Below are 21,523 nucleotides of genomic sequence, written 5' to 3'. Positions count from 1 at the left end.
TCTTGTCATGCATGATGATGCTAGGCTAGAGTTTTCAAATGTCAGGCTTGCATCTCTCACCTGTCGCTGCCACCAAAAAAGTTCTTTACACGTCGCAAAGCAAGCAAACTCTCATCTTAACTAGACAGGGTCACAGTCTCTTCGCATCACTCCCAGATGGTGTCACTGTCGGCCGGTGTACAAGCCCAATGGACCTACGCGCGTACCTTGTTCAGACCCTGGCGACCATCTGCAGGCCCCTGCATCGCCAAAAAGCTTGCTCTGACGGCCCACTGACGTCAGTGTCTTGAGTGCGAGAGCACATTACAGGTATACTTCAGACTCCAGCCACGCTGCAGCCGGTAGTAGCCTGCAGATGGTCTCAATCTACGATGGTCCTTACTTTAGCAGAAACTCCGGCGACTTCAAATCGACCCAACCCAAGTTCGGCTCGCTCTGCTTCCACCCAAGCCGCTGCTGTACGAGCGGCGAGTACGTCTTGACTTCTTCGACCGGGTACGAGAGAAATGAAATCTCCTCCTGCCTGTAGACGCCCGAGCAACAAAACATGATGTGCATTGTCCGACTTTTGCCGTCCATGCGGCTGTACTCGCCGCCGCCGTGGTACAAACTACCCAGCATGACCACAGCCTCACCTGCCTCAAGCTCGACGTCGACAACGCCCTTGATGCCGTCGTCGCCAAATTCGGGTCGCTCATCGCCCCAAAGGTGGCTCCCAGGAACGACGCGCGTAGCCCCGTTGGCGCGGGTTGTGTCGCAGCCAGGCACGAAGAGGCCGAGGAGCACGTCGCGACTGCCATTGGAAGAATACTCGTACGACGACGCGGCGGTGTGGCGGGCATGGTGATTTTTGTCGTCTCGGTGCAAACGCTGGGCGGGCGTGCCGGGCCGAATGTCCATGGTGATGGCGATGGAGAGGAGAGGCGGCGAAACGGTGGTGCTGGGCTCACAGCCATACCAGCAGGTAGTCGTCAGAGTCAGGAAGTGATCGACAAGGCCCTGGTATAGCGGGTCCGAAAAGTAGTCGTTGCGCACCGTGGCGCTGCGGCCGATCAGACGCGTGCATGTCTTGGTCTTGCCTTCTAGAGCTACAGGGAAGCATTCGCGTGTTGGCTGACGGTGCTTATATCGACATGGGAGGAGGAGGAGGAGGAGGAGGGCGGCGGCGGCCTGCGTCGTCGTCGTCCTCGTCGTCATCTTACCGCCAACTTTGGAGCCCTTTTCTTCGGCGTCCAAGTACGGTTGCACCTCTGCTTTTGCCCGTGCCAACGTCTCGCGGTCTGTGAAATTTTGGATGATGACGCAGCCATCTTTCTCGAGGGCTTTGATGAAGGCTTCGCGGGGCGCAGTGTATGGGAGGCGCTGCAGCGGGACCGGCTGTGGCATTGCTGGACGAGGCGTAATGTGGAGAGGGGGAAGGAAAAAAAAAAAAAAAAAATTGCAAAAAAAGTCACGGCACTTTAAAGCCGAACTGGTTAGACGAGGTAGCACTCATCCTTTCCGCACGGTGATGATGCACTCACTTGTAGCCCGTGTGAGGACGGATGTCGAATCCTATCTCTTGCTCGGGAGAGAGAGCCTATCGCTTGCCCTGCAGGCGTCAATTGCGCATGACAACCAACGGCAGGGCGATTGCAGCTGAGACTTTGTTCTCCGTGCCAACGCCGAGAATACATGTAGCGTTGGTGGCAGCGGATGCAGGTTGTCGCGTATGCTCGGACTGCCCCCAGATTGTACGGCGCGAAGCCACCAGACCAGAGCCACCAGGCTTGGTTACAAAAGTCGCGGCATTTTGGAAGAGGACAGGGAGCATTTGGAGACTCCAACAAACACTTGACAGAACCTGTTAATTTAACATACCTCTAGCAGAAAACAAGGAGCATTCACGAGCATGGAAACATTTGTCTAAAGGAGAGACGAGGAGCATCGAGCTCTAATTTGTGGGACCCGGTGATTGTGAAGCTCGCACCGAGGTGGGGCGGATAGCGGGCAGTAGTCAGGCGATCCGGGGTACGCAAGTGTGGGTGGACACGCGTTGCGCGTGTTTCCGGGCTCGCAGCTAACGACATGTTGGGACTACGGCAGCGGCAGGATGATGCGACTAAGCAGTGGGTTGGTTCAGTTGGTGTTGACTTGATGGGCGGGGCGTCGCGTCATTCTCTTCTCAGATACACCACGGTAGGCCGCCGACGGGAGGCTGTGCACTGGTACCGAGCATGACGATGATGGACATGGCGAGGCGCGCGCACAGAGGGGGACGTGGAGCAGGCCATGGTGGTGACCAAGCCCCAAACATCAAACGACGCAAGCAACCGGCGCTGCGACGGGAACAAAGAATGGACGACGGACGGTGAAGCGAGAAGGCGTATAAGCATCGCCCGTTGCACACCTCAGGACGGATCGGGATTGGCCCGTGCCCGTGCTCATCAGCCTGCCCAGCACTGCGCTCCGCAGCTTGCGACATCCCTACTCCCCCACAGCCTCAAACAAAAACTGCCGCCTGTTCTCAGGCCCGCAAGGTTTCTTCTCCTCTGCCTCCCTCTTTACTCGCCGAGGACCTCATTTTGCCTGCGTCGCCGCGTCAACCTCCATCGCTATCGACTGGGTCTCTGTCTCGCCGCGCAATGCTCGACGAGAACCTCCCTTGTCAGTACCCACTCATATGGCCCCTCTGGCCCTGCTAACCAAGGACTAGCTTTCTTCCTTAAAGCTTCGCCAGACGGCGTCAAGCATCACCAGGCATTCTTTTACTCCATCCATGGCGGCGAGCCCGAGGTTGCCTATTCTCTTCGCCATCCCGATCCTTCGTTAACCTCGTCCAAAAACTGCTACGCTGCCGGCCTATTTGATGCATTCAACCCCGACGTCCTCTACGGCGAGACTTTGGTCAAGCCCCAATTCACCTCTCCCAGCCTCTCGCAGGACGAGATTCGGCGAAATGGCGGCGTCACGCCCATGCCCCAACCCATTCTGCCCGCCAACTTCACAATCCAACTGTATGATCCAGATCAGCAGGTCACGGTCAAGCAAAAGAGCGGTTCGTGGGGCGGTACCGCCAGCTACGAGTTCAGCATGCCGCAAATTACTTTTCGGCTACCCAGTGCCTCGACCCTGGACAGGACCCTGAATGACCCCGCCGCCGACATTACCACTCCGAAGCTCAATTTTGTGTGGAGGAGAGAGAGCAAATTGTCCAAGGATCTGACGTGCTACATGACGGGCAAGTCGACAGATCCAGCCAAGAAGAAGAAAAAGTCCAAAGAACCAGACATTGCCGTGGCCCTGTTCCGCTCCTTGCGTGAAGTGACGGTGTACGAGTCGAATCTGTTCCGCGTGGAGATGGAAGATCCCAAGGGGCTCGAAGTCGTATTGCTTCTATCAGCAGCAGCCATCCGGGATATTTACTTTGGGCAAATCAACCAAGTCTTCAACGTCAGCGATCCGAGGAAAAACAGCGGCGGTCTGATCATTCGGAAGAAGACTTTGCCCCTCGAACCAGGTCGCGTCGCCACGCCAGCTGTAGCACCCGCACCAGCGCCAGTCCGGACCGCAAGCCAAACACAACAACAGCGCCCAGTAGCACCAGCACCTACACCGAACCAGCTTAAGAGGCAATCACTGCCGCCAATCAACACCGGCAGCAACAACAACTCGTCACAGCGCCAGGAGACAGGGCCCCGACTCGACCCCCGCGCGCAATGGGAGCTCGAAAACGAGACGCGGCGGATCCGCAAAATGGTCGAGGCTGAGGAGAAGCATAATCGCAAAAAGGAGGCCCAAGTGAGCAAAGAGACGGAGCGGCTCCGCCGCAAATACGGCACGCAGGAGAACCTGCTCGCGCCGAAGCAGTCCCCGCGGCCACCAGCTCAGCAACAGCCTCCTCCACCGCCGGGACGACATGCGGCGCCGACGCCGCCACCACAGCAAAGCGGTCCCTTTCGCCGCCCTCACGGTCCGCAGCCGCAGCGTCTCAGCAACGGGCTCTGGACGATCCCGCAGGGCAGAGCCGCCGCGGCGCCCCCGCCTGCGCCGCCGGCACCGTCGCGACCACCCCAACCGCATCCCTCGCCGCGCCCTGACCGCCACGTGCGGCCGCAGCCTTCGGGCCCGCTGCGGCCGACCAACGCCAGCTCAAACTGGCACAGCGGGCCGAGCTTGGGGCCCGCGGGGGCGTCGTACTTTGGCGGCGGCGGGCTGCTGCGGCCGAGCGACCCGGGGCGGCGACTGCAGGCTGGCGGCGGGAAGAAGAGCAGTTTTTTTGGTCTCAGGACGTTGGTTTCTGAGGGAGCTGGGGGCGCATTGGCGAAGAAGCATAGTGGTTTGTTTTGAGCGGCCGCTCGTTTTTTTCCTTTCTGTCTTGTCTTCTTTCTCTTCTTTGGTTTCTTATTTTTCTTCGCTGTTCATTGTGATGGGGTGCAGAGGTGGCTCTTGGGGTCTGTGGGTGGGTCATTATCTGTCTGTCTGTCTGTCTATCTATCCAGACGTCCGTCAATCGTGGTATAATTCCCCAGATTGCTAATGTCTTGTTGCGCTGGATGGACATACAGACGGCCGGACAGACGGATGGCTGGGTGCAAGAGAGTGGATTCCCAGATATGCCAGTGGTGGGTGGGATTTGGCGTCCGGCCCCTGGGAAGCGTTTATAGGGACACACATGCTTGCCGCCAGAGACTTGACTGCACTGCACTGCACTGCACTGGTCTGGCCTGGCCTGGACTGCCAGACACGTAGACTGTCTAGTGTCTATGTGCACAGCTAGTTGCCCACACTGTCACATATGTACCTAGCCGGCTGTGTACAAACACAGTGAGAGTGTAAATACATGCATACATACGTGTATCCGTGGATGACATGAGATGAGATGCGATGAGCAGACTGTACTAGTCACCGAGACTGCGCTTGCCATAGTAGGCGATTGGACCCCTTTTTCTGTGGGTGATGATGTGGTGAGGGGCCAGGCAGCGAGGGTGAGAGGTGAGAGGTGCGAAGTGTGAAGTGTGAAGTGCGGGGGTTTGATTAGGGATGGATGTTGACGTTGATGTTTGGATTAGAGGGAGGGTGGAATTGTTGCTAGTTCTTGGTTTTGGGTGTTGGGTAAGAGAGCTGCCCTTTTAGGGAGAGGTTTGATCTTTTGATCCTTTCTGTCGCGGAAGAGATGAGGGGCATCCATTCACTCCATGTGACGGGTTGGATTGACGTTGGGACTATACATCCATCCGAAGTGCCCTCAGCGAACAAGTGCTTCTTGTCATTCATGCGCAGCTGCTATTCGGAAGGGACTAGAAGATAATGGACATGCAAAACGTGGCTCCAAGTCGTGGCAAGAGGCGACCACTGAAGCAGTCATATAGTTGGTGAGGCGATGCAGGAAAAGTCTTCAGAGGCGGCGCGCCACCAGGGGCGGACGACTCATCCACGCCACTGACCGACCTGCCATCATCGTGATGCAAATTGAAAATGGCGAGTTTCCCGATTAGGAAGGCTGGGATAGTGGATATTGTGAAAAAAGCTAACCATCATGATAGAAAAGAAAAAATGGCGATGCAAGGGAATTTAACAAGTTATCTGCACACTCTACTAAATCCCCAGGACCAACTCTAAGCTAGCACAAGGGACCACAGCGCACGCGAATTAGTGTGACATGGGGTTGGGACTTAGCGCCACGAGAATTGCCATGGACGACAAGACCACGTTGCAAAGCACGCCCCACGGCATGTCCCTGGAAGAAACCTTTTAAAAGCATGAGTCAAAGTGGTGGTGGCGCTCAGAGATTTGAGCAACGTTCCGTCAAAGAGCTAGAAAGAGATGCCAGGTGTCTTGTCTGAAGCTGTCGAAGGAAGCGAGCGGAGGGCCAAAGTTCCGGGCGCCAAGCCAGGTTATAGATGGAGAGGCGATCAGTTTGTGGTCGACGACAAGGAGCAACAGTGAGCTTCTTGAAGAAGCATCGGGGACATGAATATTCATAGAGGAGGGCCGAGGATTATTGGGGCCGTGTTCTGGAAGCTTCAGGTGCCATCGTAAAGGACAGGTTGCAGTTTGCTCTATTGCGGCTACGGCCCTTGCGCTAAGCCCCTTCCGGAGGCGGCGACGCTGATTACCCGCGGGCTCAAGCATCAGCGAAAAGGCAACGGTGGTGACTTGGGAAAGCGCCTACATAAACCTCTTCTACCAGGGTTTGAGGCTTTATCTTCTCTCACCACATCACCGGTCTCTCTCCACCAGACCATTTCTTCCTCTCCGTCTTTTCTGTGATACCCCCCTCTCTCTCTCTTCTTTTCCGCGCTTTGAGAGACGCGCCGGACCAAAGCTTCCAAGCCACAACTACAGCTTCCCTACAGCTAGCTACATCGACCATTTGATTGACAACCCACACCACCGTTTGTCATGGCTCGGCGGTCGAGAGGCGCCAATTCGCGCTTCCAATGGACTACGGTCCTCTACCTCCTCCTCGTCATCTGCGCACCCATGGTGCTGCTGGGCACGGCGAGGGCCCAGGCCGACGAGGGCGCCGTCAAGGGTCCAGTCGTCGGTATCGACCTGGGAACCACCTACTCCTGTGTTGGTGTCATGAAGGGCGGCAAGGTTGAAATCATTGTCAACGACCAAGGTAACCGCATCACGCCCTCATGGGTCGCTTTCACGGACGAGGAACGTCTTGTCGGTGACGCCGCCAAGAACCAATGTAAGTATCGTTGCTGGCCGCCAACTTTTTTTCAACAGCTAACATCAACATAGACGCCTCGAACCCCCACCGGACTATCTTCGACATTAAGCGCATGATTGGACGCAAGTGGAGCGACAAGGACGTCCAGAATGATATCAAGCACTTCCCCTTCAAGGTTATCAACAAGGGTGGTCAACCGCGTGTCACCGTCGAGGTCAAGGGCGAGGACAAGACCTTCACCCCCGAGGAGGTCAGCGCCATGGTTCTCGGCAAGATGAAGGAAGTCGCCGAGGGCTACCTCGGAGAGACTGTTCGCAACGCCGTTGTGACTGTCCCGGCCTACTTCAACGACGCCCAGCGTGCCGCTACCAAGGACGCTGGTACCATTGCCGGCCTGAACGTCCTCCGTGTCGTCAATGAGCCCACTGCGGCTGCCCTGGCCTACGGTCTTGACAAGAAGGATGACAAGTCCGAACGCCAGATCATCGTCTACGACCTTGGTGGTGGTACCTTTGATGTTTCCATCCTCACTGTCGACGAGGGCGTTTTCGAGGTCCAGGCTACCGCTGGTGACACTCACCTTGGTGGTGAGGACTTTGACAACCGTGTCATGGACTACTTTGTCAAGCAGTACAACAAGAAGAACAATGTCGACATCTCCAAGAACCCCAAGACCATGGGTAAGCTGAAGCGCGAAGTCGAGAAGGCCAAGCGTACTCTGTAAGTTTCAGCGCGCAAGATTCACCACGGACAAACATTAACAGGACACAGTTCTTCGCAAATGTCGACCAAGATTGAAATCGAGTCATTTCACGATGGCAATGACTTCTCCGAGACGCTCACCCGCGCCAAATTTGAGGAGCTTAACAATGACCTGTTCAAGAAGACGCTCAAGCCCGTCGAGCAGGTTCTCAAGGACGCCAAGCTCAAGAAGGCCGACATTGATGACATTGTCCTTGTCGGTGGTTCTACCCGTATCCCCAAGGTTCAGGCCATGCTTGAGGAGTTCTTCGGAAAGAAGGCTCGCAAGGACGTCAACCCCGATGAGGCTGTCGCCTATGGTGCCGCTGTCCAAGGTGGTATCTTGGCCGGCGAGGAGGAGGCTTCTGGAGTCGTCCTCATGGATGTCAACCCTCTTACTCTCGGTATCGAGACCACTGGCGGTGTCATGACGCAGCTGATCAAGCGCGGCACTACAATCCCCACTCGCAAGAGCCAGATCTTCTCGACTGCGGCTGACAACCAGCCGGTTGTCCTGATCCAGGTCTACGAGGGTGAACGTTCGATGACCAAGGACAACAACTTGCTCGGCAAGTTTGAGCTCACTGGCATTCCTCCGGCGCCTCGCGGTGTTCCTCAGATTGAGGTCTCGTTTGAGCTCGATGCCAATGGAATTCTCAAGGTTTCGGCCGGTGACAAGGGCACTGGCAAGTCCGAGTCCATCACCATCACCAACGACAAGGGCCGCCTCAGCGCCGATGAAATTGAGCGCATGGTGGCCGAGGCCGAGAAGTACGCCGAAGAGGACAAGGCTACTCGCGAGAAGATTGAGGCCCGCAACTCTCTGGAGAACTACGCCTTCAGCTTGAAGAACCAGGCCAATGACGAGAATGGACTTGGCGGCAAGATTGATGACGAGGACAAGGAGACGGTAAGCATTACTGCATTAACGCGAGGGTTTGGATTTGAAACGTGGGCTAACGCACTGGCTTGCAGATCTTGGACGCTGTCAAGGAGGCTCAGGACTGGCTTGACGAGAATGCGGCTTCGGCGTCAACCGAGGACTTTGAGGAGCAAAAGGAGAAGCTGTCGAACGTGGCATACCCCATCACCAGCAAGCTTTACAGCGGCGCAGGTGGCACGCCCGACGACGACGACGACGAGCCCAGCGGCCACGACGAGTTGTAAGAGGGAAGAGCAGAAGGTTTCGTTTCATTGGTTTCTTTTCCAGCATCATGACGGGGTTAGGAGAGCTTGTAAAAAAGAAAAATTCTTATCAAGACGTTCATGATTGGCAGAGGAGAATGATTCTACAGAAGCAAGAAATTAAGAAGCGTGAGAGCACAATGGACAGGTTTTATGAAAGGCAGCAGTGGCACAGCAGAGGTCGGGTGGTGACAGCAGATGAGGTTAGTGACAGGCAGTGATGCAAAGCCACAGGTGTGGCGCAGGGCGGCTGGGGTGTTCGGTCGCCAAGCCGAAGATCGAAAAGACGACGCGCATCCCAATCGAGCTTGCGCCGCGGGTCGACGTGGGCGGGCGGATGATTCAAACACGAAGACACGAGCAGGGCGATTGTCATTTTAGGCTCAGATACTCCGAGGTTGAGAGCTTGCTTGCACCTTTCACACTTTGTCAAATTTAATCGGCGAACCATGGTCAATTTGGCCGGGACCCTCCCAACGGTTAAGGCAGGGTGGAGCCCGCCTGCGACAGCGCGAGCGTCACAGGTTGACCGCCGGAGCGGCGACGACGACGACGACGGCGGTGGCAGGCGGGCGAGTTGAGAAGCGAGCAGGAAACAAATGATGGTGCGGAGGGGCGAGAAACGAGTGCGAGTAAACGAGTAAACGGGCCAGGTGTGCGGAAAAAAATCAGAGTGAAGCGGTTTGATGGGATGAGGTGGTGGGTTGGTTGAGTTGGTTGAGGTCGAGTGGTTTGGCGCCTGTGCCGCACTCCCGAACCAGCCGAAGGCCATGGCACTATGCACGACAGACAGACAGCAAGCAAGCAAGCAAGCAAGCAAGCAAGCAAGCAGGGGAGCTCTCGCTCTCACCTGTGGATTGACACACAAGCAGAACAGGAAGCACTCGACAATAAAAGTATCGGGGGTCTTCGATAGGTACCTAGATGTAGGTACATGTTGCTAGCATTCAACCAGTAACAAAGGACCTGTGCAAGTGTTTTGTCTTGGCTGGCTGGCCCTGAGGCGGCGCACTGACGCAGGTAGAGAGCGGCGCCGGGTACCCGCCCGCCCCCAGTCCCAGTCCCAGTCCCAGTCCCAGTCCCAGTCCAAGTCCCGGTCCTGGTCCTGGTCCTGGTCCTGGTCCCTCCTCATGTTTGAGGCCTGCGAAACACTCGCATTGCCGCCCACAACTCTCTCACCTCTCCACCGACTCTCTCTTATCCGACCCCGGCGCTAACATTCGAGCCATGTCCTCCGCCTGCTCGTCCTCTCCTTCTCGTCAACAATCTTTTTCCTCGTCGCCCTTCCTCCGCCCTTGTCTAACCTCACCGTCGCTGAGCTGGGCTTGTAGCCGTTGCGCGCCGCTGCCGTCGACGGCGTCCGACCACTCCAGTCAATTCTTCACCACCATAATACCGACTTACCTTCCTTTGTCCACCAACCCAAATATGCCCCTCGTTCCCGGCACTACCCTCCCAAAATAGGCGCGCCCCCTCCCCCACGCTCACTACCATCGCTCTGTGTTTCCCTTCGGACGAAACGCGAGGCGTCATTCCACGGGACCTTTTTTCTGCACCACCTCAGGCACAAACTCGCTTGATACAATTCAAGCCCGTCGTCTCTCTTCCACCCAATTCCACCGCCTTTCTCTCGCTCAGCTCTCTTCCCTCCCGCCGGCGGTCCCACGTTCAGCTGCGCTGTTCTCCTTGGATGTGCTAGTTTGACCAGATCTGGCATCTGCTTCACTTTTTACTTTTCACTTTTCTCTCTTCTAGTCCTCTCGATACCCCCCCACTCTTCAGCAGGACTGGTCTTCTTCTTTCTTTTCTAGACATTCACCATGCCTTGCTTTGGACGCAACAGAGACAACGAGGGGGCCATAAGCGAGGATTCCAAGTGGGACTATATTGTAAGTCATCGCGTCGCATCTTACTGGGCGTCGCTTCGGAAGGGAAGGAATCTGACATTGGCTAGACCCTGACGGATTTCACGTCGTCCTCATGGAAAACGAAGCTCTCCTACCTCTGGCTCTGGATCCTTAGCGCCATCAACATCGCCGTTTACGCCGCCGACACCTTCACTGCCGTAAATTTGCTCGCCTTCAACAAATGGTCCAGCCAGGTCAACCCAACCATCAAGCTTTCCATTTCGAAATGGATTTTCGCCGGCTGCATCATTTTCTCGTGGGTGCTCTGTGGCTTCGAGTGGATCCGAGCTCTGCGCGTCATCCGTCGCGGTGGCGTCGCCGACAGTTACTTGGACCCCTTGGCAGCCAGACTCCAGAGTTCAAGAATATACAAGGGTGGCCGTGGCTGGAGGCGCTTTTTGGTCTTCGCCGAGCTCACCAAGAGTAAAAAGGGCGTCGACTACATCGCGCTCTTCGTCTACTTCCAATTCAAGGGCGCGATACGCATTCTCTTGGCCGAGGGTCCTCGCCAAGTCGTCAATGCTTTGACCCTCTGGGCTGCGATGAAGGCTGACCTGCTTCCCGTCGGTGATCATGCTGCCAAGGACAACACTTCGGGCGTTGACCAATTCTTCAAGAACCTCGAAACTCTGGCCGATCAGAACAAGGAGCAGGCAGTAATTCTGTCGACCATGTTGTTCACGCTCGTCGTTTGGGTTTTTTCGGCCCTTGCACTCATCTTGGCAGCCGTCTTCTACCTGCTCTTTCTCTGGCATTACATTCCGAGCGTCGACGGCTCCTTGTCCAGGTATTGCCGGCGCAAGGTCGACAAACGGTTGGATCGTGTCGTGAGCAACACGACCAGGGCGGCACTGGACAAGGCGGACAAGGAAATTCGTCTGGAGGAAGAAAAAGCCGCACGGAAAGCTGCGGCGAACGCGGCTGCGGACGGTCGACCTACCATTCCGAGAAATCCGACGCTGCCAAATCTAAACGGTTCTCCAGAGAGTCTCGAAAGCGATTTCAAGTACCAACGCTCGGATCAGTCTTCCGTCTCCACACTTCCTCTTTACAGTTCTCGCCAGCCGACCAGGTCCAACTCGTCGACAACACTTGGCTCTGCCAACCGCAGCCAAGTGTCGCGCAAACCTACTTTGCCCCAACTTCCTCCCGCGGGAATCCATCGGACCGACACACAGGACTCGTCATGGTCCAGCACGAGCTACGGATCCAACGCTACGCTACTTGGCAATGCCAGCGATATGGGAGGAAACCGGGGTCCCCCTCGTTACAATTCTCCAGCTCCGCCAGTCCCGCCCATTAATCCTCAATACGAACGCTCCCTCACCAATGGTCCTCAGCAGCGCGCTTTCACACCGGCTGGTCGTCCAGTGCCTACGCCGAATCCTGGCAGAGGAGGTCCACCTGCGGTTGGTCGCCCAGACGGTTATGGCCCTCCCAGGCGAAACGACACTGGCTTCAGCGTCGGCCAAGATCGCTCATTCACGCCAATGGGACATCCGCAAGGCCCTCCTCCCCAAAATCGCGGCACTCCCGGACCCGGAATGTACGGTCCGCCACCCAGAAGTGATACTGCATTTAGCGCTGGCCAACAGCGTTCCTTTACTCCCCATGGTCAGCCACCAATGGGTCAGCCGCACATGGCGCAGCAGGATTACTATAACCACATGGAGCATGGACGCGGCCCAACGCCAATGGGACGCCCGTCCCCAGGTCCTATGCGCAACCACACTCCCATGGGCCGCTACATACCCGCACCTCCTGGTCACGGAGAATCAGAGTTTGCGTCTTACGATTACAACCGCCGATCGCCGGGACCGCAAGGCCCAGCATATGAGATGCAACACCAGAGCAGGAACAACACACCCCACGAGCAATACCACGGTGGCTTCCACGATCAGCGTGGCCACGAGCAACAAAGTGGTCATCAGCAGGAGCGCTACCAAAACAACTTTCAGGAACACGAGCAACCGCTCAAGCGGCCGATGCCGGCTCATTTGGACGACTATGATCCGTTCCGCGCAGAAACTCCTCCCCTCCGGCATCGACCCCGCCAATCTGAGCAACATACTGTCACCCGTGCTCGTGTAGTGAGCACCTCTTGGTCAGACCGCTCGGACGCGCCTCAGCACAACAACTACGTCCCCTTCAACCACAGCGCGCTTTCTCAGTCTCAGTCTCAGTCCCAGCCTCAGCATCAGCATCAGTCGCCGCCGGAGCCTTCTCCTCCCCAGCTCGCCAACTCCCCTCCCAGTGCTGAAGACTTCACGCTCACGGACGAGTCTGAGTTTGACCTGGAGATGCCACCGCTAGTCACTGCGCCGCGGCGCCGCAAAGATCGACCCTTCAGCACGTTGTACGAGGCCAGCATTGAGGACGAGACCTTTTCGCGCACGCTCTCGCGCGCCGAAACCACCGACGACAACCACACCTCTGTGCCTCACCCAGCTCTAGTCATTGCCGCGGCGGCACGGGAAAAGTCTCAGACGAGTCTCTCCTCGCCCGCCACTGCCATCCCTGATGCTCGCTCTGGCGACACTGTCCTCCCTAATTCTGAGCCCGAAGTCTCCGATACTGAGACGGATAACGGACGCCTCGGAGCCCCAGTCACTGCCACGGGCGCCGCTACAACGACAAACGACGACTCGCTCTTTAACTCCGCACATGCCTCCTCCAGTTACAGCGACGGCGAGGGAACTCCGCGCGCCTCCACATACCGCAACTTCTCGGAGCCGCTGCGCGTGCACCACAATAGGCGCACGTACCACCCCCCTTCGTCTTCCAGCGACGAGTGGGCGCCACACGAGGGCGACAACATGCCCGCGCTGCGCCGCGTCGTGACTGAGCCCGAGGCGGAGACGAATGTCCTTACGCCGACGCAGGCGAATTTTCCTCCGCACGGCCAGAGGGTTGTCAGGGAGGACATCAGCGAGGACGAGACGCTGAGGCGGCTGAGGCAGAACGGCACGTGGGGCCCCGGCGGCATGATATAATCAGTCGTTGTCGGACGACCTGCGGAAGGAACAGTGGTGGTCTGGGTTGAAGCTGCTTCGTTCACGTCTCTCCTTTTCTCCCTCTTTTCTCTTTCCCACATCTCTGGCGACGACGCACTGGACGCAGTCAGTCAGTCAGTCAGTTGTCGCCAGCACCCACCTCCCCTTTTGATACCTTGGAGCTCGTCTCCTCCCCTCCTTTTTCTTCTTCTTCTTCGTCATCTTTCGTCCCCGTGTACCCCCCCGGTTGTAGCGCGGACGGATTTGAATCAAAAAAGAGTTTTTAGTCGTGTTTTTCGCATGCGTGCGTGCTTACATGCGTGTTTTGCTTTGGTTTGCTTTACTCCAAGCATATCGACTACCTGCCTTTTTATCCACCCGCTTATCTGATTGAGATTTGCTTGATCTCGACTTCTTCGTCGCCATCAGAGCAACGTTTGGCATTGATCTTGATGCCAGACTGGCAAGCTACACTAGTTTTCTTCTCGCTGACGAATCGTCCCGTGGCTTGGTTTGACTTGGCTTTGCTTCGTTTCGCTGCGTTGCAATGCGTTGGGGGCGTCATCCTCTTCTTCCTTTTTTGCCGCTGCTTCTTCTCCTTTTCTAAAACGTGTGCTGTCTTTCCTCTTCCTGGTTGTCGATTTTGGTAACGGCTGTACCAAAATTTCTCCCAACGGATCTTGGATCGAGTGGAGTGGGGTTATCTGGACTGGGCTGCGAGGGACGAGGTAGGCAGACAGACAGACAGGCAGACAGGCGTGGATGCCTCGGAAGCAATTGCGGCGCCTAGTCGAGGCGTTGGATGTGCGTGGGCGGTGTTGCGCAACCACAGTGTGGGCATGGTAGCAGTCATGGATGGATGGATTTATGGATGAACGGAAAGACCCGCTGTCTGGGCACACAAATATACGGCGGGCTCGAATGGCGGTTCAAAGGAAAGACGGAGAAAGATCAGTGTCGGAGATTTAATCGTCTGTCTACCTATCCATCCATCTCATACTGCCATCTGTCTACCTATTGTTTTTCTCTGTTTCCTGCCTGCCTGCCTGCCTGTCTGTCTGTCTGCCTTCCTGCCGCTCGCCTACCCACTCGATGGCCATCCACCTAGTCCTGCATCCAACCAAAACGACGTGCCACATGGCAAGCCAACGACCCAACTCGCAGTCAGCCAATCGAGGCGCACAGCAATAGCAAATAATCTTAGACACATACACGACAAGGCAGCGGACGGACGGACGGATGGATCTGATCTGATCTGATCTGATCTGATCTGACTCGTTCAATTAGTATTTGAGGGACGGACGGTATTACACGGCCGGATGGATGCAAGACTGACTGACTGACTGACTGACTGGCGGTAAAGAGACTGTGGAATGGGAACTGGCAAGATATCGGGTTTCAGGGTAGTAATGAAATGGCAAATCTATACACTTGTGCAAGGGGTACAGTTTAGTGTATGTGTCGTGGTGTTTTGCGAGGTGCTTTCGCCTTTTGGTTTGATCATGCCTCGTGAGGAGTGAGGAGTGAGGTAGAGGAGTAAATGGGTGAGTAGATGATGGGGACGAGTACTACTGCGTCTTTAAAGGGAACTTGTCTAGGTAGGTGCGCTCTCAGTGGCTTTGTCACCAAACTCATCAAACCAAGTTTTCTGAGTTGACTTTCATCACAACTCCTCTCTCTACAAGCCCCTAAAACTACCCGACTTTCCCCCTGATCCCTCTCTCTCTCTCTCTCTCTCTCTCTCTCTCTCTCCCTTACAGCTTGACCCCACCACCTTTTTCTCTACCACCACCCCAATCCCCCTCCCCCGCCAACGCACCACCGCCCAAAAAAGTCTCCAAAAGAAAAACCTCCCTCGGATCATCCAAAGAATTAACAACGCGATCAATCCGCCCCTCATCCCACGCAAAACCGAACCACAGCAAAACACCCACATCCCTCGCCACGCGCACCGATTGCATGAGCTTCTTCCCCTCTCCCTCCCCTTCTCCATCACCATCCGCCGCCAACTCCCCGATCCTCCCCTTCAACTCGGTCCAAAAAAGGCGTCGCAGATGCGCGGCGCAGTCGTAATACGTCCAGCGCCACGTCGTCGTCGTCGTTGTCGTCGTCGGGTCGCCAGTGCCGCTGTTGAGGGTGTGGGCGTCGGCGCCCCATGCCGCTCCACCACCGTCCCTCTCCCCCTTCCAAGACACCGCTTCCCCTTTCCCCTCGCTCCCCCCAGCAGCAGACACCGACGACGACGACGACGACGACGACGACAAACCCTTCCAAACGAACCCAAGCAAAAACTCCAACCCGTAAAGCGGCACGCCCCACGGCCCCACCTGCGCCTCGGCCCAGTCGACGAGGCCCGCCATCCTGCAGCACTCCTCCTCCCCTTCCTCTCCCTGTCTCTGTCCCCCCAGCCGCCCACCACTCGACGTCCCCACCACCATGACGTTCCCCGGCACAACATCCCCGTGATTCAGCGCCAGCGGCAAGCGCTCGAGCAGCGGTAGCTGCTCTAGCGTTTCCTCCGCCGCTCGCCGCAAGACGCGCGACGGCAGACGCCGCGATAGCAGGTGCAGTTTGTGCGGCGTGGCGGCGGCGGCGAGGGGGCCGGGTGGGTGCTCGCCATCATCGCGCCGCCAGCCGCGCGCCAGAAAGGCTGCGAAGTCGCGAACTAGAGCTTCCTGGCGGGTGCGCTGGGCGGGCGAGAGGCGCGAGTGGTAGGGCTGCATGGCGCTGTAGGGGATGCCGGGGATGAGGCTCTGGGCGGTGACGGTCAGAGGTCTGCGACTCGAGTGAGCGTGGTGGACATCGTTGTTGTGGTGGTGGTGGTGTTGGTGGTAGTGAGTTTGGGGTCTGAAGAGGCCGAGGGAGCGCACCTGCGGCGCGGAGGCGCCGTAGATGGTGCGGGCGAGGCGGGCAGTGCCGATGTCGAGGGCGAAGGGAGCGGGTCTGAATTGGATGATGAGGGATTGGTTCCAGAAGGGGTCGTTGGGTGGTGGTGGCTGTTTGAGTGCTTCTTCTTGTTCGATGTCGAGTTTGGCTTTGCCGTCTGAGTGGCGACCGTCTACCTCTTCTTCCCGTGTAATGATATGTGCACGTCTTGGTCTGTACAAGAGCAAAACGGTGTAGCTGCAGTAGCCCTGGTACTTGTGCGTCATCAGCTCATGTTCGGGGAGCATTCGTCTCAAAGCTTCGTGGCAGTCTGCTCTGTCATCTTCTGTATATCCAAACCTGGAAAAAAAGGGCACCTCGCCCATAATTTGGTAGAAGAAACGCGGCAAATCATGATGGGAGGAAAAGCATCAGGTTCGGCGGTAATTTTGGAAAGATAAGTCTGTTGACATGGCAGTGACATGGATTCGAGTGGAGGTGGTGTCAGACGCCGCATGATTGACAAATGGCAGATCGTGGCGCTTCTCCATGCCCCACGCTCGGTTGAAGTGGGTCAGCTGTTGACTTAAGTATTGAGAAGGCGGGAGGAGTGGCGGCTAAGCTGTAGACTTTGGTAAGTACGAGCCTCGCAAGCCAGACGTTGTAGACCTTGGGGCCATTTTTGGGTCAGTCCGTGGCCGTACACCGCGCAAACCAACCTCAGCGACTCGGAAGAGGGCCCAGTTCACACACGATGGTAAAAGTCTCTTTGGATGTCCCCTCGCGGAAGGGAAGTTCGATTCCACATGTCCAATAACTTGTTGGCCACGGCCATAATGTAATGACACTCCCATCGTCTGCGGCCCTCACCAACCAATAGTCCAATATCCTGCCGAACGCCATGCTGCACCGACCCAAGCATGCAAATTTTGTGCAAAAAAAGAAAAACATGGAATCCTCAAAACGAGTCTGGGCAAGGCAGTCAGCGCCGCCATCATCAAGCCGGGGTATGCCGGGGAGCGTACCAAGCGTCATGCTCATGGACACATCAGTGCTTTCGACCATCTTGGTAAACTCGTCGAAGCTGATCTTGCCGTCGCGGTCGAGATCCGCCTCCATGATAGTCTTGTCCACAATCTGTCCCAGGCAAGTCCAATTAGCCACTCGTTGTTCCGCCGTTCGTGCCCGCGTGACCCAAGCGTATCTCGTGGGAAGCGTACCTGCTGCAGTTGCTGGTCCTTGAGATTGCTGCCAACCATCATCTTGAGCACGATGAAGAGCTCTCCGTTGCTAATGTAGCCGTCCCGGTCAATGTCGTAGACCTTGAACGCAAATCGCAGCTTCTCCTCCTTGTTGCCCTTGCTGCTAAAGGCGCTCAGGCCAGACACGAACTCCTGAAAGTCGACGTCGCCGCCGCCGTCTTCGTCGAAAATGGCAATCATGCGGGTCGCGAGGGGGTTCGAGGAGACTTGAGGGAGGGAAAGGAACTCGTCGCGCTCGATGGTGCCCGAGTTGTCCTAGGCTAAGCTTTAGCGTTCGCGCGGCGAGATATGCGACGACAGGACTCATAGGCCCCGCGAAGATTCAAGGGCTTGGTACCTTATCGAGCTTCATGAAGCGCTTGCGGAGGCGGTCGACTTCATCGCGGTCGACTGTAGAGCTGGTCAGCCGGGCTGTTTGGCCACCTTGTAGCCGCAGGAGCGAGGAACGTACAATTCGAGCTGGAGGCGATGCTATCCAGCATCTGAGAGTTGGTGTTACCCATTCTGGCGAAAGACTTGGTTGGGTGTGAGCAGTGGTGGAGAGTGGTAGAGGAAGTGAGAGGGAAATGTAGAGAGAGCCCCACGCCAGCCAGCTCTCAGGAGCGAGGGTACTGGGGTCCTGTCCTGGGGTCGGCCAATCAGATGCCACCCTCCATCTAATCTTATCATCCTTGTTCATCACCGCCAGCTGGATCCAGATGCCATCGTCCACCTCATCGCCCAGAGCAATTGACCATCGCCGAGTCACAAACACGTCGCAACCATGTCAGCTCCGGGTCCCTTCGAAGTCGCCTCGACAATCCAATCTGCAAGCATCCAGCGCAACCCAGACCCACGCCATGACCTGAATCCCTCCACCACCGCCAGCACACGGGAGCCCGTCCACGTACACTCGCCCGCGTCGTCGGAAGTCGACGAAGACGAAATCCCCCTCTCAGTCCTGCACCGCGCGCCTCGCCACCACCACCTGCCACCGCTGCCCGACCTACGCTTCGAGCAAAGCTACCTCAAAAGCATCGACAAGTGCGAGACCAAGTGGGGCGTGGCTTACATCACATTCCGAGACCAAGTCGTCTTCCCTCTGCTACAAGGCACCCTCTGGTGCCTGATCCTCGACGGCTGGCGCTTCTGGAACCGCAACAGCCAGCTGAGCGGCCAATCGGTCGGCGCCCGGCTCCGCCGCTGGTGGTGGAACGTCAACAACTGGAAGATTCCGACTCTCAAGAACGACAAGCTGGCTGAGGACGTCAAAGAAGTGAGTCGTCAGTTTATGCGGGTCCGTCCGTGACCTCCTGTAGGCTGGCAAAAGACTAATCGGGGGGAAGTATTACGTCTCTGAGTTTGCAAATGCGGGTTCGGATTAGGAGATGGGCAGTTGATGGGGAGCATTCAGGCGCATCTGGAGTTTTGGTTTGCATCATTGAAATTGCATGTACAGAAGATTGAGACTAGACGTGAGTTTGGACAAATTTCTCCCAAGAGAACTATTTGCAGAGGGAGAGTAAAGGTCATCACGACCCAAAATCTCCAGACATCCAACAGGCAGCATTAAAAAGTCCAAAGCCATTTGAGGTTTTTTCCAAGACTCCGTTTACTCGTAAAGGAAATGCCATTGCTCAAGCCATCTACATCTTATCGAACACCTTGGGACCCGTGACTCCAGTTTGCGGGTTCTCACTGTGGAACTCCTTGGACAAAGATTCATCCTCAAACGACTTCTCCTCGGCATCATCCCGCAAGTGATGCAACAGCTGGCTGGACTCTGCCTCGGCACTGTGCAAGATGTCAAAGCTCTCGTCGCTCGACGAACTTCCCGGGCCAGTGCGCACAGCTTGCTCACCAAACCAGTCAACGCCACCCTTGCGATGAGGCTTGCGGGTCGTCTCGCGCTCCTCCAACGGAAGAAGCGGGATTTGGCTGGTAGGAGGCAGCAGAGCACGACGGTGCCAGTCGCCAACGAACATGCCGTCGGGATCGACGTCGTTGCGGACCGCGAGCCAGCTTGCAAGGTCGGCGCCGTACATGCTGACCAGGTCCTCGTGGGTGACGGTGGCAAAGTTCTTGGCCCAGTGCGGACGGCCGCCGAGCTCCTTCATCAGCCACTCGAACGCCTTGTAGTACTGCTCGCGGCCGGGCGGGTCAAGGCTGTACGGACGGTAGAGAGTGGCATTCAGGTACAGGGTCGGGCCGTCAGAGCTCGTGGGATCCAGGAATGGACGCGGTTGGGAATTAATGGAAGTATCGGAGACGCGGACCTCAATTGGAGCGTGTACCCACACACCACGAGAGGAAAAGGGGATCCCGGATGCCTTTTCGTCGCCGTGGAGCCAAGCAGACAGACGAGTGATAGCCTCGGGACCCTTGTGAAGAGGCAGAGCCCACTCGTTGACGAATTGGCTGTACAGGCAGTTCATAAGGAGGCCAGTGTCTTGGGGCTCGACAGCCGACGTGGGGATGTTGTCCGTGAATCCGTACTGCATGCCAAATACAAACCACTCGATCGCCGGCAAGATGCGAGGAACGTAGTGCGCAGCCCACAACAGGATGTGGTAGGTGTGGTACCCAACGGATCCGCCGTACCAGCTGTCCACCGGTGGTCGCTCGGGCTTATTCGTCTGCTCCGCCCGCCATATGACGGCTCTCTTCATATATGGAAGCCACCAAACGCGTGTGAACTCTTTGGAGGTCCAGAGATCTTTTTCCCAATTTTCCAACACGTAGGACAGAGGCTGCAGCCTTTGCTCCCATTCGATATTGGTGTGCGGGACGAATTGATACTCGACCTCGACGATGATGCCCAAGGCACCTAGGGAAACCAGCGCCGCGCGGAAAAGGTCCACATTTTGCTCCGCAGAACACAAGACGGTAGAGCCATTGGCAAGCACGAGGCGTAGGCTACGTACTGATCCCGAAAGAAGACCATGCTTCAAGCTGCTGCCGTGTGTTGCTGTGGCCATAGCGCCTACAATCGACTGCTGGTTGATGCTCCCCAAGTTCGGCATGGTAAGCCCATTCTCTTTTGCCCGCTCATTCAGCTGGTACAGCCTGATGCCGCCTTGCACGAGCATGGTGCCCTTTGCCCTGTCGACCTTCATCACCTCGTTGTAGTGGTCCAGATTCATCATCCATGACGAGGTGCAGGTAATGTCACTCGGCGAGTGTCCGCAGCCTACGAGCACGATGCGTCGACGACATCTCCGGGCGAGAACGACGGCTTTTTGAATCTCGGCGAGAGAGTGAGGGCGAACGTATAGCTCTGGATACGCATGGAAGGTATTCGCCCAAGTGTGGTGATGATGGGATCTAGAAGCGCGAAAAGGGACCGAAGAATCGAGCTTCGCAAGCTCGTTCTCAACCTTTGTGGGCAGTGGCGTGTCAGTCATGGCGGCGGCGGCGGCGGCGACAGCTATCGACTGCGCATATTTGGGGAGGGTTGGAGAAGAGGTCGGAATAGTGGTGACGACGATTCATAGTCTTTGAATCATGCGACGGTAGCGTCGTTTGCAATTAATGCCTGCGGATGCCGCCGAGTTCTGCGCTGACGACATTTCCGCTCTCGGCAAAGCTCCGAAGAAAACCGCAAACTCTATGGTTCCCTTCGGCTCCCGAGGTCCACTTCTGCCCAATTCATCGGGTAGTCATGTGTCTAAACACCGCTGCTGTTGTCCATGGTCCACGGATTGGGGATAGGAAGTCTTTTCTGAAAACATCCTGACTTTTGGCCGTTTCTTTGGTCGGAGTCGGGCACATTCGTTCAAATGCCATCGTAGAGTCATCGGGAATCGAAAGCTCGATACTCAGTCGCGCTGGTACGACCATCAATTGAGCGCGAGACGAGCCTGGGTGCACCGAAAATGAGGCATGAGGTTGAAAAAGAGATGCGGCTGCCAACCTAATTCGCAGACC

General features: G+C 56.6%; 8 protein-coding genes across 8 annotated transcripts; 4 read left to right on the top strand and 4 right to left on the bottom strand.

Annotated features, from left to right (window-relative positions):
* Positions 1 to 165: 165 nt before the first annotated feature.
* Positions 166 to 1,457, bottom strand: IWZ02DRAFT_213930 (uncharacterized protein). The gene is made up of 2 exons (XM_066762723.1): positions 1,203 to 1,457; positions 166 to 1,088 (listed from the first exon to the last, which is right to left on the bottom strand). Exons 1-2 carry the CDS (start codon positions 1,384 to 1,386, stop codon positions 379 to 381), a joined length of 894 nt encoding a protein of 297 aa, XP_066624742.1. The 5' UTR covers positions 1,387 to 1,457; the 3' UTR covers positions 166 to 378.
* Positions 1,458 to 2,409: 952 nt separating this feature from the next.
* IWZ02DRAFT_498070 (uncharacterized protein) lies at positions 2,410 to 4,329 on the top strand (the record flags this gene model as incomplete). Its single annotated transcript, XM_066770204.1, has 2 exons — positions 2,410 to 2,646; positions 2,696 to 4,329. Exons 1-2 carry the CDS (start codon positions 2,625 to 2,627, stop codon positions 4,327 to 4,329), a joined length of 1,656 nt encoding a protein of 551 aa, XP_066624741.1. The 5' UTR covers positions 2,410 to 2,624.
* A 1,717-nt stretch (positions 4,330 to 6,046) lies between these two features.
* On the top strand, positions 6,047 to 8,657 carry IWZ02DRAFT_213670 (heat shock protein 70). Its single transcript, XM_066762720.1, has 4 exons — positions 6,047 to 6,682; positions 6,736 to 7,384; positions 7,436 to 8,305; positions 8,371 to 8,657. Exons 1-4 carry the CDS (start codon positions 6,385 to 6,387, stop codon positions 8,570 to 8,572), a joined length of 2,019 nt encoding a protein of 672 aa, XP_066624740.1. The 5' UTR covers positions 6,047 to 6,384; the 3' UTR covers positions 8,573 to 8,657.
* A 1,575-nt stretch (positions 8,658 to 10,232) lies between these two features.
* On the top strand, positions 10,233 to 13,681 carry IWZ02DRAFT_213620 (uncharacterized protein). The gene is made up of 3 exons (XM_066762719.1): positions 10,233 to 10,479; positions 10,545 to 11,060; positions 11,115 to 13,681. Exons 1-3 carry the CDS (start codon positions 10,411 to 10,413, stop codon positions 13,488 to 13,490), a joined length of 2,961 nt encoding a protein of 986 aa, XP_066624739.1. The 5' UTR covers positions 10,233 to 10,410; the 3' UTR covers positions 13,491 to 13,681.
* A 1,563-nt stretch (positions 13,682 to 15,244) lies between these two features.
* On the bottom strand, positions 15,245 to 16,741 carry IWZ02DRAFT_373832 (uncharacterized protein; the record flags this gene model as incomplete). Its single annotated transcript, XM_066764725.1, has 5 exons — positions 15,245 to 15,617; positions 15,771 to 15,874; positions 15,923 to 16,243; positions 16,292 to 16,503; positions 16,582 to 16,741. 5 exons carry the CDS (start codon positions 16,739 to 16,741, stop codon positions 15,245 to 15,247), a joined length of 1,170 nt encoding a protein of 389 aa, XP_066624738.1.
* A 185-nt stretch (positions 16,742 to 16,926) lies between these two features.
* Positions 16,927 to 18,196, bottom strand: IWZ02DRAFT_447170 (uncharacterized protein). The gene is made up of 5 exons (XM_066767269.1): positions 18,069 to 18,196; positions 17,955 to 18,007; positions 17,576 to 17,872; positions 17,381 to 17,492; positions 16,927 to 17,324 (listed from the first exon to the last, which is right to left on the bottom strand). Exons 1-5 carry the CDS (start codon positions 18,118 to 18,120, stop codon positions 17,314 to 17,316), a joined length of 525 nt encoding a protein of 174 aa, XP_066624737.1. The 5' UTR covers positions 18,121 to 18,196; the 3' UTR covers positions 16,927 to 17,313.
* A 184-nt stretch (positions 18,197 to 18,380) lies between these two features.
* Positions 18,381 to 18,981, top strand: IWZ02DRAFT_373852 (uncharacterized protein; the record flags this gene model as incomplete). Its single annotated transcript, XM_066764727.1, has 2 exons — positions 18,381 to 18,893; positions 18,943 to 18,981. The coding sequence occupies 2 exons, from the start codon at positions 18,381 to 18,383 to the stop codon at positions 18,979 to 18,981; spliced, it is 552 nt and encodes a 183-aa protein (XP_066624736.1).
* Positions 18,982 to 19,074: 93 nt separating this feature from the next.
* Positions 19,075 to 21,495, bottom strand: IWZ02DRAFT_213021 (D-arabinono-1,4-lactone oxidase-domain-containing protein). Its single transcript, XM_066762716.1, has one exon. The coding sequence runs from the start codon at positions 20,998 to 21,000 to the stop codon at positions 19,243 to 19,245; it is 1,758 nt and encodes a 585-aa protein (XP_066624735.1). The 5' UTR covers positions 21,001 to 21,495; the 3' UTR covers positions 19,075 to 19,242.
* Between the last annotated feature and the right edge of the window lie 28 nt (positions 21,496 to 21,523).

The sequence above is a fragment of the Phyllosticta citriasiana genome (assembly GCF_038021145.1).
Source record: "Phyllosticta citriasiana strain CBS 120426 chromosome Unknown IWZ02scaffold_4, whole genome shotgun sequence".
In the NCBI taxonomy this organism is placed as follows: domain Eukaryota; kingdom Fungi; phylum Ascomycota; class Dothideomycetes; order Botryosphaeriales; family Phyllostictaceae; genus Phyllosticta; species Phyllosticta citriasiana.
This window is presented reverse-complemented; position numbering and strand designations above follow the sequence as displayed.